Below are 15572 nucleotides of genomic sequence, written 5' to 3'. Positions count from 1 at the left end.
TAATGGAAATAGCCATGTCGACTTCATTTACGAATGAGTATACAGATTATTCCATATACTATATACTGCAGCTAAGATGTCTAAAAACACGGTGTATCCACGGATGGATTTTGTTTTTCCAAATTGTGAATAAGAGATAAATTTCGTCTTTCCCTCTTCAGGTAGCGCTGTTTAGAAATTGACAACTTATTGTCAATTGATATTTGAAAATTATTTGAATGCATTCCTACGACTTGCGAATGTGCTGTATATAAGCGATTATTGGTGTGGGAAAATGTATTAGTTTCGAGAAAGACTGTAGAACCTTCATTTTTCATTTCTTCAATATGCTCAGTTTTCTGTATGGACAATCGAGAACCACAGCTATGGAGGCTCTACCCTCCATAACTACAGCTAAGAATTTGGTGTTGTTGAACTATCACCCTTTGTTGTTGGAAGTAGAGGCAAAACCTCTGCTTCTGCTTCCAACGGGTTTGCACGCCAGCCAGAAAATCGAACTCCCGGTAGTGATACAACTAGAATTGTTAGAGATTGAAACTCAGATTTCCAATTAAAAGTAGGGAGTGTTATCTTACCTCTGGACTCGGTGGACGGTGAACAAAGTTTGGGGAAAAATCAGAAATTCCTGTTAATTTTTCTGGCCAAATTCCACAACGAACTACCTGATATTCACACGTAAACAGAGTGCACTGAACATCGGACAACTCCTGTTCGCTGTACATCTATCTCTTATCAGTTCCAGTTGTAATTTTTTCATTGGGAAAAAATATGACACTATCGATGACGTTTTTTCCCTGCGTGAACAGCCATTGATTACTTCATTAATCGGCATCAATTCAATCCGAAAATCAAAGTCTAAAGGGAAATATATATAATCTTCTTGTGGATTTAAAGTGCAATAGGTGAAAAATCGATACAATTGTTTTACTTTCCACAAAATTGTGTAACGTGAGTTTTACTTTTTCTCATATTGCATGGGGATCTTTTGCTATTCGAATGTTAGTTAGGATTTTCAATGAGCAGTGAAAATTCAGAAATATGGTCAAAAAATCTTTGGATCAGGAAATGACAGGCAGAATATCCTAGAAGGGGCAAAATAATTCCTTTGAGAGCAAACGATGATAATTATCTAGTGAACAATCCACAATCCATTTTCTCGTTACATTTTCAACAATGCATTACACACAAATTGTTCTAGATTTTCATGTGTCTCAGATAGATATCACAATTTTACCTTTTTGAATACCTCATACATAGGTAAGAAGTGTAATTAAAGACATATTTTTTTAACTTTAGTATATTGTGAGTAATACGAAGGCGTAGAAGTTACATATAATTTCCGACTTTCAATTCGGATTTTTGTTTAGTTTCGACTTTTTACTATGACGACGTAGATTAATTTCCAAAATTTGGGTTGCTTTTTTAAGAATACTGAATACTCATATGATACTGAGTGTACGGACATTTATGATGAATTGTTGATTATGTACACAGGGTGTTCTTTGATACCATTTGAATTTTCATCTACTGTGTAATTATTGTTATTACCTTTCACAGGGTTTTCTATAACGACTTGGATAATTCATGATGTTTCATGAAATAATTTATTTTTCATAGGTAAATTTTCGAGCCAGTCAGCATTAATCAACATAGAGCTTTCAGGTCACTCCGGAAAGCCAGGATTTTGCTTTTGATACGCCAATATAAGGATTTCATGTATACACAATGTTCTAGGATTTATAAACAAATAAATATCTCCTCTACAATTTATTCTTGAATTTAAATTCTGCTTTTCGTCATGAGGAAGTCATAACTACGGAGTGAGAACCATAAATAAAATTGGTTTGTATAATAACCTCTTCATGTGAGAAAACATACTTAAAAAAAAATAATTTTCTATGAAACATTCTCTATATCGTAGTCGTCTTAGAAAATCCTGTATAAAATTTTCAAAACGTTGTTGATTTCCTCATGTAGGGAAAGTAGAATGACCATAATATCATGATTGTGTGAATATACAATATGAATGAATTTCGGTATTCGCTGAAAACGCTACACATTGTATCACGAAAATAAAGCCTGCCTCTCATTAATCCCTCTGTATATGAGGAAACGATTTACTTATGTCTACGTAGAACACACTGTGTATCTATCCTGTATCGGTTCCGAAGTAAATAAATATTGATTTGTTGATTAACAGTGCCATGAGTGAATAAATGGAATAAATCCGAAGGTTCCATAATTAAATTGCCAAAACTTCAATTTTTTTCCATTACATTTCACATAGTTTCCAACTATGAAGTACGTATTGGAACGGAATGCGGAATTATAAACTTAGGTACTTTGGTCTTGGTCAGTTTTTTCTGTTCTCTCCAAATATTTTGTCCATTTTCATGAATTCCGATATACAGGGTGTAATATGGCCATATTTTAGTTCAATCAAATTTCACTGAGCCGCGGTCTATAACTTAAGGTTTCACTACTATTGCAGTCGATTAAGATATTCATTCAACACAATCTCCCAAAAATTTAAAAGAATATACCGAGTGGTTCCGGCTTATGGAAAATATGGACGAAATGAATGAAGCGCTGTATTTCTTGTACGAAAGTCATCGTAGATTCAACAATTATAAGATATTTCCAATCGTTTGTGTGTCCTCTACCCGCAGTTGAGCTAGGTTCACTAAAGGATGAAACATCCTATATATTGCCACACAACACATCTCTGATGGTTTCTCAAAAACATTTCAGGATAGCAACAGTATTGTCTTCTATATAAAATTAATATGGAATTAACGGAATCATATTATATGTAATGCTGCATCCAATAATGATTGTTTCAATGACAATGAAGGATTGATCGATAATCAAATATGTATTTATACTCATTATTCCACTTTAATTAGAATGATATCGAGCAATCGCAACTCATCTTGAACCACTATCAAACTGAGTTCGTTTCAGATTTTATGAATGCAACAAACATCGTGCAAATGTCATTATAGCTTCCATCGAATTACATTATTACTAAAGTTTTTTTCATTTTGTTTGGCAGGTGAAGCTGCTAGAGTTTTGTGCTTCTGAGTCTCTCCAAAAATTGAACAAGAATGGCCAAGAACAAAGATGGTAAGTATAATGTTTCTATACTCGTGTTATCAAGCATTCTGCACTTATTGGGTGCATATCATTATAATGATAGGTTTACAAACCTCTAGATTTCTAAAAACAAATGAAAATCGAGTTTATTCATTGTCTGCCATCCAGTCTTTTTTTGGATAGTGATGCAGATGGGTCAATATATAATAATTTTCTACAGAAATTGTCAATCATATTATGATAGTTGAAAACTGAACTATCAACCTCATTACCTATAGAAGAAAATAAGATTATCAATTTGATCGAATTTGAATTATTGAAATGTTGACATAAGCAATTCACCATTCCCTTCACATCGTCATAAAATAGAAATTATCGATTACATGCATGGGGAATCAATAAACCTCGAAGTACGTAGAAGTTCTTGATGAGTACCATCCAGAACCAATAATGATTTGGATTTTGAATAATAATAGTTTGTAGGAATACGATTTGATGGGCTGTTCTCATTCTTTTCGATTATGCTTTCCAAAATAGCCATTGGTTCAAAAAAAGCTCTAATCAATTTCAATTTTCGATCATTCGATTAATTCGCAGATCTCTGAATCATATCATGTTTGGTTGATACAATAAAACTAATGTAATGATGTCCGAAGTCAACCACCTCTTTAAAAGAATGTCTATTTCTACCACTTGGGAAGGAATAATCCAAAATAAAGGAAATAGCTCCTCAAGATCTAACAATGTATAATTGAAATTCCGAAGTTTTAATGAACAGTTTGTACTTCTATAAGAATTTATTTTACGTCTTCCATCTTCTGCAAGGCTTCAGAATGAAAAACTCTTTTTGAATGATCTTTGAAACCCTCACTGAAGAAATACCTGGTATCTATCTTATTGACAGAATTATATTATTGTTATAAATTGGCACAAAAAATTGAGGAACAGATGGAAGAATTATTTAAATGAGAAAATATTTAGTAGAACTGTAGAATGAGAGATCTTTTTTATTTAAGCCTCTACCCACATCTGCAAAAAAAAATGGTTGATTCAGATGCGTTTTTGAAAATGACTCAGTACTTTTTAATTAACTTTTGCGGAGTCATAATGTATAAGTGTTTTTTATGAGGAATTTTCTTTTCATAATAATTTTGTTCCATGACAACACAAATATTTACCGATGTGTTTTGGGAATATTATCTGACTAACACAAAGTACGTTCTCACTTAAAATTTATTTTATCGAGAATCTCTGTAACAGAAATTATATTCATAAAGTGATCTATATTTTTTGTTGAAATTTACTAAGTGATATATGAAACAGATCCCCCAATATAAATAAATAAATTTTTAACAAAAATTTTTTGCATACATATTTCTTAGGGTTGGGTAAGTCTATGAAAATTTGTGAAAAATTTGACCGGAGAACTTCATTTGATTTAAGTTCAATTATGGTTTTTCATCAAGTATGGACACATAAATCCAATATTCGAGAATTTTCTCGTTTTCTGACTCTAAGCATGATGAATATGTAAATTCAAAAACTAATCATGACGTATTGAACGATTATCAAATGCGAATTGTAGAGCTATAAAAAACTAGTAGGTACCTACACAAGCATTATGTTTTTGTGAGGACAAACCATAATACAAAAACCATTCTGTAGATGCTGCTCATCCTTTCTTGTTCTGACTCAAACAAATATAGGTATTCTAAAATATTAATTCTAATAAATTGATTAATACAATATGTCTTCTGGTATACCTTATACAGGGTGTTTTATAGTTAAGTATACATAGCTGAACTGCGGGCTAGAGAACACACAAACGATTGTAAATAACCTACAGCCTACAGTTGTTGAATCTAGGATGCCTATTGTACTAGATACAAGTTGCTTTCTTCATTTGGTCCATATTTTCCAAAAGCTATAACTTCGAAACCCCTCGGTTATTTTATTCAATTTTTAGGAGAATGTGTTGGATGGATATCTTCATTGACTGCCATAGCAGCGAAACCTAAAGTTCTGGCTCAGTGAAATTTGATTGAAATAAAATATGGCCATAGAACACCCTGTGAATCGGAATTCATGGAAATAGACAAATTATTCGGAAAAAAACAGAAAAAACTAAACAAACTACTTCATGATTGTGCATTCCGTTTTAATACTTCATCGTTAGAAACAATCTGAATTGTAGTGGAGAAAAATTGGAGTTGGTAGAAGTTTTGGTCCATTTTCATGAATTCCGATATACAGGTTGTTCTAAGGCCATATTTTAGACCAATCGAATTTTATTGAGCCGGTTCTGAACTTTAGCTTTCGTTGCTATGCCAGTCGGTAAGAATATCCACTCAACACATTCTCCTAAAAATTGACTATATATACCGAGTGGTTCTGAAGTTATGGTTTGTGGAAAATATGGACTAAATGAATAAAGCAACCTGAATCAACAATAGGCATCGTAGACCCTTCAACTATAGGTTATTTGTAATCATTTGTGTGTCCTCTCGCACGCAGTTCAGCTATCTACACCCAACTATGAAACACCCTATGTATAGTATTACTATGATGACTATAACTTGTACTTCTTTTCATAGTACCATGATGATATGATGGTGTTCGAAAGTTATGATTCCTTGTGCTTTATCTTGTCAAAGTTTCAATGAAAACATTTTTACATCTGAAGAAACATCGCAGATAAAATTTTGAGTCTTGAAATCGATTCGGCATGTGCAAGTATTCGGTTACTATAAATGCAGTAAATCGTAATTGTGACATAACCGATTTTCTATAAGTTATCGCATACGTCTAGTTCAACTATGTTGATAATCTATTCAAAGTGCAAATTCGGCAATGACCTTGTTCATTGAATGGCTATTTGGGCGAAGTATACGTTTCCTGTTTGGCAGGCGTCTTCGCTAAGAATGAACTGAATTGATGTCTAGTTTTTGATTCTAGAATTATATTGTGTTTTCAAACCGGTCACGATATATTAGGAAGGGGACATGGGAGCTGAAGGGGTTCCAAGGGTCACGTAACGTCGGAGTTATCCTGATCGTCAGTTATCAGTTGGAAATTTTCTAGTGATCGTGTTTAAATAAGAAAAACTTAGTCAATATGCCACGTGCGGGATTATTGAAACATAGAGGTAAATGTTTATATTCAAACATCCCTTACATAATAATTCTCCGCTTCTACGACACTGTTACTGTAGGTAACTGCAACTTTTTTTCATATGCAGCTATAGTGGGTTTACTATTTTCTTCATCTTCAACCTTTCATTTTGGCCGAAAAAAGTAGTCAGTTATGTACGAACCGGTGTTCAAACTCCTAGACAAAAAAAGGACAGAAAAATATTTTACCAAATTCATTTCGAAATAACTTTTTGAGGTGTGCATCGATTTTGATAATTTTGTTGTCTATTTGTAGCCTATCTCATCTAGTTCATCACCTGATGTCCAGTCTGCAATTGATTTTGATGATAAACAAGGTAGAACTGAAAGTTACAATTTCCTCTTACAATGTGGGGTTAGGACGCTTGTCAAAACATTTTTGGGTTTTAAATCAACGCTATGTTGCCCGTTCTACGTAAAAGTTTCTGTTATTACGTACTTTATCACAATGTCGAATCTCTTCGGAAAATATGTGACGAACATAATTGAAGTTCATACAAACTGATTGAAGGCACACTAAATCCAGCTATTTGCATGGAAAATACAAGATATCAGTATAATATCATAATATGCACTAGCTTGAGGAGAGTAAATGTTCCTTATCTTCTTTGGCTGAAGTTTGAATACGTTACATTAGTTGTAGATTTCAAAAATATTAATCCGAAGATGAAATGCATATGTTACAGTGGTTGGGAATGGGTATCTCCCGATGGAATTAACAGATAATTACAAGGATGTTAAATTCTTCAACAAAAATCATCTTGCATCAATATAAATAAAAGAAATTAAAGGAAGTTTGAATCAAGATGAACTTCACCTTTGAACAAAAATTTCACATGAATAAACAATTGGCAGGACAACTGGCGCGTTGTGGCTGTTCATCTTAATGCATTGATATAATAATAATAATTAGGTATTTATTGGTACCTTTTAAGACATTTACAATGTATAGGACAAGTCAAATGAAAAATAGAAAAATCAATGTTCGGGAACTTATTCTACGATGACATAAGTCGAAAATCCTGTAGTAAACTTTTCGCATTAATTCACTCAAACATAAAATTCTCAAATGCCATCACTTTTTTGGGTCTGCCAATAGAAGGAAATTCTTTGTCATCCTCTTCATTCACAATCTTTCTTAGTGTGGAAATATTCAGCTGAAATATAAGTCGTTCAGATTCAGATCAAAAATTATACAAATTCTCTTACATTGAATATGTTCGCTACCGTCTGACGTATTGTAGATTTTAGAATATCAAGGCATAACTATTTGAATGAGCGGACCTGAATTCTAAATAGCACTTCCTGAAACCCTGTCTCTTTTTTCAATCACTTTCGGCATTTTCGTAATATTAAATGATTTAAGTTGTGGCAACGGCGTTATGACATTAACGACATTTCATGAGTGCCAACCTTACTCCGTTCTAGTTATAAAAACTTGAGAAAATTTTTTCATGGCCAACCGACTGCTAAAATAAATGTGAATGCAGTATATGTAATTCATCTTGTCACTTACACATCACTGGAATTTAGCAAGTGATTTTCTCTATTATGATATCGGAAGACATTGCGCAAGCAATTGACCATGTGGTGAGAATTGAAAAGATTATCTCCAAAGATATATGTAATATCTTTGATCTCGATGAGATGAACATCCATCGATAAGACTGGCCTCCGCGTAGCCCCGATCTTAACCCAATTGAACATGTGTGGGGTATGTGGTATGTTAGGGAGGCTAATTCGCAACCGTCGAATGGAAACTATTCCATTTCTTAGAACAGCTCTTCTTGAAGAATGGGAAAACGTTCCACAACAGGCAATTGTATTGGAAGCTTACCCCGGCGCATGGAAGCAGTAAGCAGTGATATGAGTACATGGAGGCAAAAATCAATATTAGAATATAAGAATGTGTTTATTTTTCATGATTTCATCTGTACCTATGTTCTTCTCAATGTGTTATCGTTAATGTTATAAATTGCATAGTTTCTTTTGAAAAATCGTATTTCTTCTCAGGAAAGAGCTATTGACGTGAATTGAACCAGGAAATGTTAAGAGAAAATCAGGCTTCCATAACTCATTTAAAGACCCATCATTGCGTCATTAATCACCTCCACAGGGTGTTCAGAAATTCAGAGGAAATTGCAACTTTCAGTTCTACCCTGTATACCATCAAATTCAATTGAAATTCCTTCAGACTGAACAGGTGATGAACTAGATGAGATAGGCTAAAAATTGACGACAAAATTATTAAAATCGATGCATACCTTAAAAAGTTATTTCAAAATTAATTCGGCGGACATTTTGTTTGTTCTAATTCATGGAAGATAATGGATAGAAAGTTAACAAACCTCACTATTAGTAATGAAATCGAAAAGAAATAATAACTTAATCAGCATCAGAAAAATCAAAAGGCATGTAATGAAAACCCTCACGATGAAGAAAATTAAAAACGAACACCAAATACGGAAAGATTCGCCCAAGCCTCCTGAAAAAAACTCTATTTCCCTTTAGATTTCGCCTACGAAAGCATTTAAATTTAAAATAATCATTACATGGGTGAAAAATAAATTGAACAAATCCTCTGAAAGTCCATTGGTTCACGACTACAAAAAGGACAAATGAGATCGAAGTGTGATTGTGGGAATTTCATTATAGTATAGACGATTCATTCTAGTAGGTTTTTGTGTGATATTCTTCCTAATGGAGAAAGGACGAAAAATATCGATTTTTGTCATAAACAAGTCGTGAAAGAAGCCGTTGATTTCAGGCATTTGTGGCCGACGCTGGGTGAACTATAAAAGAGATGGAGTAAAATGATCAAGTACAGTTTTGTTTTCTTTGTCTCTTAGTATATTTAGAACAATTTTTCGTTCGTTCATACACATAATTTTTTGTGAGGTCAAATTTTTTAAGTCGTTTTTGGAATGAAGTCATTATCGAAATCTCTATGTTTGGCAGGTGTCAACTACAATTTGAGTCATCATCAATGTACCTAAATGATATCTTAAATGCTATCAGAAAGAATATGTTCAATCGTTCAAATTTCAGCACGATTTGAAAAGGCGTTCCTGATATCTTGTAGGTCCTTTTTTCTCGGAACTCAAGTAGGTGCCATGCCAGATGGTAAATACATGTCCAATTCACCGTTGAAAATTGAAATCGTTTTGTTTCGTATCTAATGTGAAAATTATTTATCTCATTGCAGGCGAAAAACCAACAGTCGTCGGAGTGGTGAGGCCGTTTCTGGCAATATTTTTTGCAGAACTTATCGGAACTATGATTTTAATGTTTGTAGGATGTGCAGCTTGCGTCGACTATGACGGTGATCCTGCAACACCACATCATTTGAAAGCACTCGGTTTTGGATTTGCTGTACATTTAGCCATACAGGTGAGTAGGTATTCATTTGTCTCTATATTACTAGAACATTGGAAGCTTTGAACCCAACTAAATTCCTTAGTGATTTCTGAGATTGTAACAACTGCAAATTTGAAGATACTTGATATACTGAATGTCAACAATAACTATAAAAGAGAAGATCGATTGGGATCATTTTTTAGACGTTTCTCGTATCGGGAGGCTATTCTGAATTTAAGTAGATACCTACATATAGAGAAAACGTAAACATGAGAAATTATTAAAGTACGGTCGAGAGTACATTAATTTTTTTTTCAATATCTTTGCAAGAAGAAAAGATAAAGAGACATTGACCCATTGAATGTTTTTGTTTATATTAATAATTGTCATAGTTTTCTGTTTGGAGTGTTCTCGATTAATGTTTCTGCATAACAAGAATCGAGAATAAAAAGCCGATTAAACCGCTATCAACTAAAAACTTCTGATACTTCTTAGAATAAACTTCGAATAAAAATGTCAGGGAAATGACATTCATTAGTTCAGCAAACTGGAGTGCGTTACATATACAGGGCGAGTCTTCTATTCGAAAAAATATTTGAGTAGTTTTTTCAGTGGATTCTTGAGGATAAAATAAACACTTTTTTCTATACCATTTTCACCGATTTGGCCCTGATAAAAAATATAACCATTTTAAGTTTTCATCATGAACTGTGGCACCCCTGGAAAAACAAAATTACCTTCAGAATAACTAGCTAAATCTGTGACATTTCACATCTGTGCATCTTTTAAAAATAGTTGCATTTCAGCCAAAGTACCCAATTTTTCAAATTTCACAGATACTTTTCAATTTTTGAACATTAAATTATTCGAAAACGGCGTATTATACGAGGAAAAATAAGGAATAATTGCATTTTACCAAACATTCAACTTTTCATCGACCAACTTAGTTTTAAGAGATGGGTTCATCAGATTTTTGGTATTTTTATGGTACGTAATGGTCATAATGAGAAAACTGAAAGACGTGGCTCATATCTTGTGTTCGATCAAGATTCATCAAATAAATGAAAAACTATATTCCGAAATTCATTTCATTCGATAAAACTGTTTGTGGGATAAAGCTAAAAATAACATTTTGTTATGTTTTTTCAACAGCCTGTATCTTTTAAACCGAGCCGATTCGGAAAAAGTTGTAAGGAAAAAAAAGTGTTTCTTTTGATCTCAAGAATCTACTGCATGTTAATAAAAATAATGTTTGTACGAGTCAAAGACCAACCCAACCCATTCGAATTGCTGAAATGTTCGAGAGTGAATATGAATATGTGAATATGTGTAATAATCTTCCTTCATAACAATAGTTCATCTAGACTTGTTGGAACAATTATTTGCGGGATTCACAAATCTGGATCATACGACACTCATTCGGTTTTCTGATGTATAGAATCACCCAAAGCATTTTCAGTTTAAATTGAAATAAAAATTTAGCAATTGAAAGTCAATAAATTGATACTTAGTCAGCATAATTCAATGATATTCTGGATGTTCAAAATTGAATTATCGATTGGAAAAGAATCGATCTATCAATCATAAAGAGCTTGATTGCTCCATCAAGTTTTGTGAATTGCGTATGAATTATATGTTAATTCAAGGACTTTGTTATAGCGAAACACAAAATCATGTGACAACCTAATTCAGTTTCTAGTTTTTCATTCTAGAGATGATGGAATCGATGAAACAATACGAAGGTATACCATCCAAGAACGATTCTCTAACACAATCGTTTGCTAAATTTAAATGGAAATTGCCCGTTTCACCGTTTCTACTATTTACTTCCATACATCACAAATTATTTTTCTCTTATAGCTTGAGGAAAGTCATAATACAACAGAAATTTTCGGTAAATTTGTATTTCTTTAAGGTTTAGCCTTTAGAGGCAAGAGAAACCTTTGTCATCTAGACCTTGTTTGTGCCTTGATAGGAAGTCTTGAAATTTGCTGAAAATTACACTTGTGATAGAGATGTTACCTATTCATTTCATGATCAAATTATACTTATTATAAGTTTTTCTCTGTTTAGTTCATTAACATATCAATGTTACATGAATTCTGAGTAAAGAATTTTCCAGGTAGTAGGACACATAACGGCATGTCACATAAACCCTGCAGTAAGTATCACAAGTTTGCTGTTGAGAAAAATCAGCATAATTCAGTTTGTGGTTTATCTTCTGGCCCAATTCCTGGGAGCACTTTTGGGATTTGGACTCTTGAAGGTAAGATACGATTTTAAATCTTTGTTCAAACATAAATATGATAGAGATTCCAATCAAGTTTACTTAGTTATCACAATAATCAATAATTTGTCCCACCATAAGGACGCATAGATCCGACATATGATAAGCAATGAGCAAGGTTATGTACAGTCCCTGGCCAGTTTATTAGACGCACTGAGAATTTTTTTTACATTTACTGGTATTGCCCGAGGAAAAAGCAGAATATTTAAATTTCATTTCCACAGAATGTCAGTTTTATCTACGACTCTCATTAAATTGTTCTATTTGGCATTTATTTTTGATGTTGTAGTATTAATACTTAAGTATGATTCAGTACTATGTCTTCCAGTGGACGTCTTGCATTCTTCAGGTTCGTACGTTATTTCGATAATCCACATATGAAATCATTATCTTCGAATGCAGCAAACCGAACAATTCTGCTTTGATAGTATGAAGCTCTCATAGCTACACAGGGTGGCTCAGCAAAATATTAGAATTTCATGTTCAATCATCAATAAATCAATATTTTTTATCCAATATGATATATTATATGTGAAAATCATTTACAGATGAAGTATATGTAACATATACATTCAATTTAATAATTCAATATTGAGATTTTGCATCGAATCAGTGCGTCTAATAATATGGCCAGGGACTGTATGCCTCTACGTTATCTATCTGTAGAATTTATCGTGAATCTGGGAACGCAAATAGTGATTAATCGATTAATCCAAGCAAACCATATATTGAATAATTATGTACCATACGAAATTATTGGGGGGGTCCAGATTTGTCAGTAGTTAGATGGATCTCAAATAAAAATTCTACCATTTTGTCCAGTGTCCTGGGCACTGTAAAAACTTCAGAATGAAGGGAGTAAAGAATATGAAATTCTCAGGATAGGTTTAGGGTTCACATGAGCCTGCTGAGTTCATCAATGGACAAAATCCGCTCGATGATTTGGAAGTTATAGACATCTTCAATTTAATGTTGTTATTCCAAAAATACCGAACCAACATCTCTCGTAATTGAAACTCGGTAGACAGTTGTAAGAGACCGATTTCAAAACTTTCGTGGAGATCTTATACAGTGTGTAACTGTACATACTCCTACCAGAGATCGATAGCGTAGGATCATCTGAGTGCGGATTGATAATAAAAAATTAATTTCTTGATTTCCCCAGAAAGCTACAGGGTGGTTTTCGAAGTTCATGGAAACATTGAGACCATCATCAAAGCCAAACTTATCGACGTAGTTCATTGAAACATGGGATATGTTATTAACACATGCTGAGATCTACTCAGAGAGATATCAATTATTTCAATATTCCAGGGCCGGACTCATTAATCCCCTTTTAAAGTGTTCAGGGTGAAAACATCATTTGTATTTCGAATTTCAAATAATTGTTTGGATTTTTGGAAAGAACCTGAATCAAGCTTCGATACGTAGTACCACTCTACGATGTCACATCTACAATTATTTTTTTTGGTTTCTTGAATTTGGAGAAAGTTCGAAAAATTAAATTTATTCACACAAACACAGTTATTCGAAATACAAAGTGAAATTTTTACCCTGAACATTAATTAGTTTAATTAGATTAATGAGTCCTGCTCTGAAGTATTGAAATGATTGACATCTTTCTGACTAGATCAGTGTCAATAACCTCCCAAGATGCAATGAATTCCGTCGATAAGTTTTAGGCTTTTATGATGGTTTTCTATGTATTTGGAAAATCACACTGTAGCCTTCTGAGGAAAGCCAGAAGTTAATTTCTCATAATCAATCCGTACCCATCAGCTAGTCCTATACTCTATCTCTTATGACAGTGTGTACGCAGTTACGGGACAACCTGTATATTTAGAAAACAGAAACTCAGAAACTATACAGTGTGTGGATAAAGTAAGGAACAAAATTCATAACTGCGTTATTGAATGTTTTCGAGCAAAACGCTCGGACAGGTCAATTTTTTTTATTAACCACCTTATAGCATGAAGATTTTCTTTAGAACATTATTGATTTACTACATACATGTTGGGTAATTGAAAAATTTCATTATTTAACCTAATGAAATCTTTTGCAGGTTCTGTTTCCGGAAAATTACGTCCAGAATGGTTTCTGCATGACGAAAGTTGGCGGTGGTGCAACTTTAACTCAGGGATTTTTCATAGAACTAGTAATCACTTGTATATTATGTTTCGTACTTTGTTCGGTGTGGGACAGAAGAAACGAAAAATGGGGAGACTCGACACCAGTCAGATTCGCAATCATCATTTCTGTACTCTCGATAATAGGGGTAAGTCATCAAAGAAAAAATTTTATTTCTACTATTTTAATGGACATGGGCCTATACAGGGTTTTCCACGATGGGGGCCTATAAGACGTTTATGAAGAACGATTCATAGGATTGTTCTGAAAATTTCGGTACTAGGGTTTACGCTTCTGATCTATCTGACTAGAATAATTTCAGTGTTGTGACGTTGTGGCTTATGCTAAAAATACAACAAATTTCGTTATTTCAAATGGAACACCGTATTTATTATAACTATTTTCAGTTCTCTATCCCCATCTGAGTATTTCTGTCTGGTACTTCCCTATCCCTATTCCTGATATTTTCTTAGATTCAAAATTGCCAAAAACTGGATCCAATGAATAAGGAAAATACATTTCATATTTTAGGAAGCTGAAATTTGCAAAACAGGTCACTGATATCCCGAGAATAAGTTTGGTGTGGAAAAACTTGGTTTGTGATTCACAGGGTGTTCCAAAATTCTTCATCTTCAGAAAACGAGACGCCGAAAAACAAAAATTTTTTGCTCCTTTCATGCACACCCTTTACAACAAGAATAGATCGAGAAAAAACAAATACCCTATGCCAGTGGCATATAGACGAAGGATAAGGCTTTGCGTCTCGCTGTCAAAATCATCATCAGAGTGAAGTCAAAGTTATAACTTTAATCAAACTCAGGCAATTTGTCAGCTGTCCACTTCATTTGCTGCTTAGTTTATTTCAATCAGATGTAACAAAATTAAATTTTTTCCAAGCCGAATTCAGAGTTCAAATTGCTCAGTAGGTACATTACCGTTTTTTCTCTTTCACAACAGAATTTTACATTGAAATCTAAATTCAGATCTCTTCTTAGATGGGAGATTAGATACTCAAGAATATATTCCAAATCAGCCAAAAGTAGAAATTGGTTGGAATGTATAATAAAATGTTGAAAATTTCAGGGACCCCTCACTGGAGCCAGTATGAATACTGCAAGATCATTTGCTCCTGCTGTATTTGGCAGCAAGGCTGATTGGGAAGATCAATGGGTAAGTGGAATGGTAAAATTCCTATACTTAAGTGTTTAAATTCATCCGTCTATGTTTCAGGTCTACTGGACAGCTCCAAATATATCGCCATTCATATCCGTAGGCTTCTACAAACTTTTCTTCTCAGAGCCGAAAGCCAAGAACCGAAGTGACGACTACTCTCAAGCAGTTTCCTCCTGAAACGTTAAGCTAAAAACCGTTTTTGTATGAAAGTACAGACATTTTATTATTGAATGTTGTTATAAACAATTGGTACCTGTAAATATATTTTTGTTACTCCAATTTTCGGATTCTCAATTGATATTTTATGCAAATACTATAGGATAAGAAAAACTATTTACAATAAATAAAAATTATTCAGTGTT

The 15572-nt window shown here is 33.4% G+C and overlaps 1 protein-coding gene across 1 annotated transcript; it reads left to right on the top strand.

Annotated features, from left to right (window-relative positions):
- Positions 1 to 909: 909 nt before the first annotated feature.
- Positions 910 to 15572, top strand: LOC123309456 (aquaporin AQPcic-like; the record flags this gene model as incomplete). Its single annotated transcript, XM_044892593.1, has 8 exons — positions 910 to 948; positions 3056 to 3126; positions 9472 to 9497; positions 9562 to 9656; positions 11746 to 11889; positions 13973 to 14185; positions 15121 to 15207; positions 15268 to 15572. Coding segments are annotated over 8 exons (795 nt in total), but the record flags the coding sequence as incomplete, so codon positions are not given.

Source organism: Coccinella septempunctata, chromosome 3 (genome assembly GCF_907165205.1).
Source record: "Coccinella septempunctata chromosome 3, icCocSept1.1, whole genome shotgun sequence".
Classification (NCBI taxonomy): Eukaryota; Metazoa; Arthropoda; class Insecta; order Coleoptera; family Coccinellidae; genus Coccinella; species Coccinella septempunctata.
The sequence above is the reverse complement of the archived record's forward strand: the minus strand, read 5'-3'. Positions and strand labels throughout refer to the sequence as shown.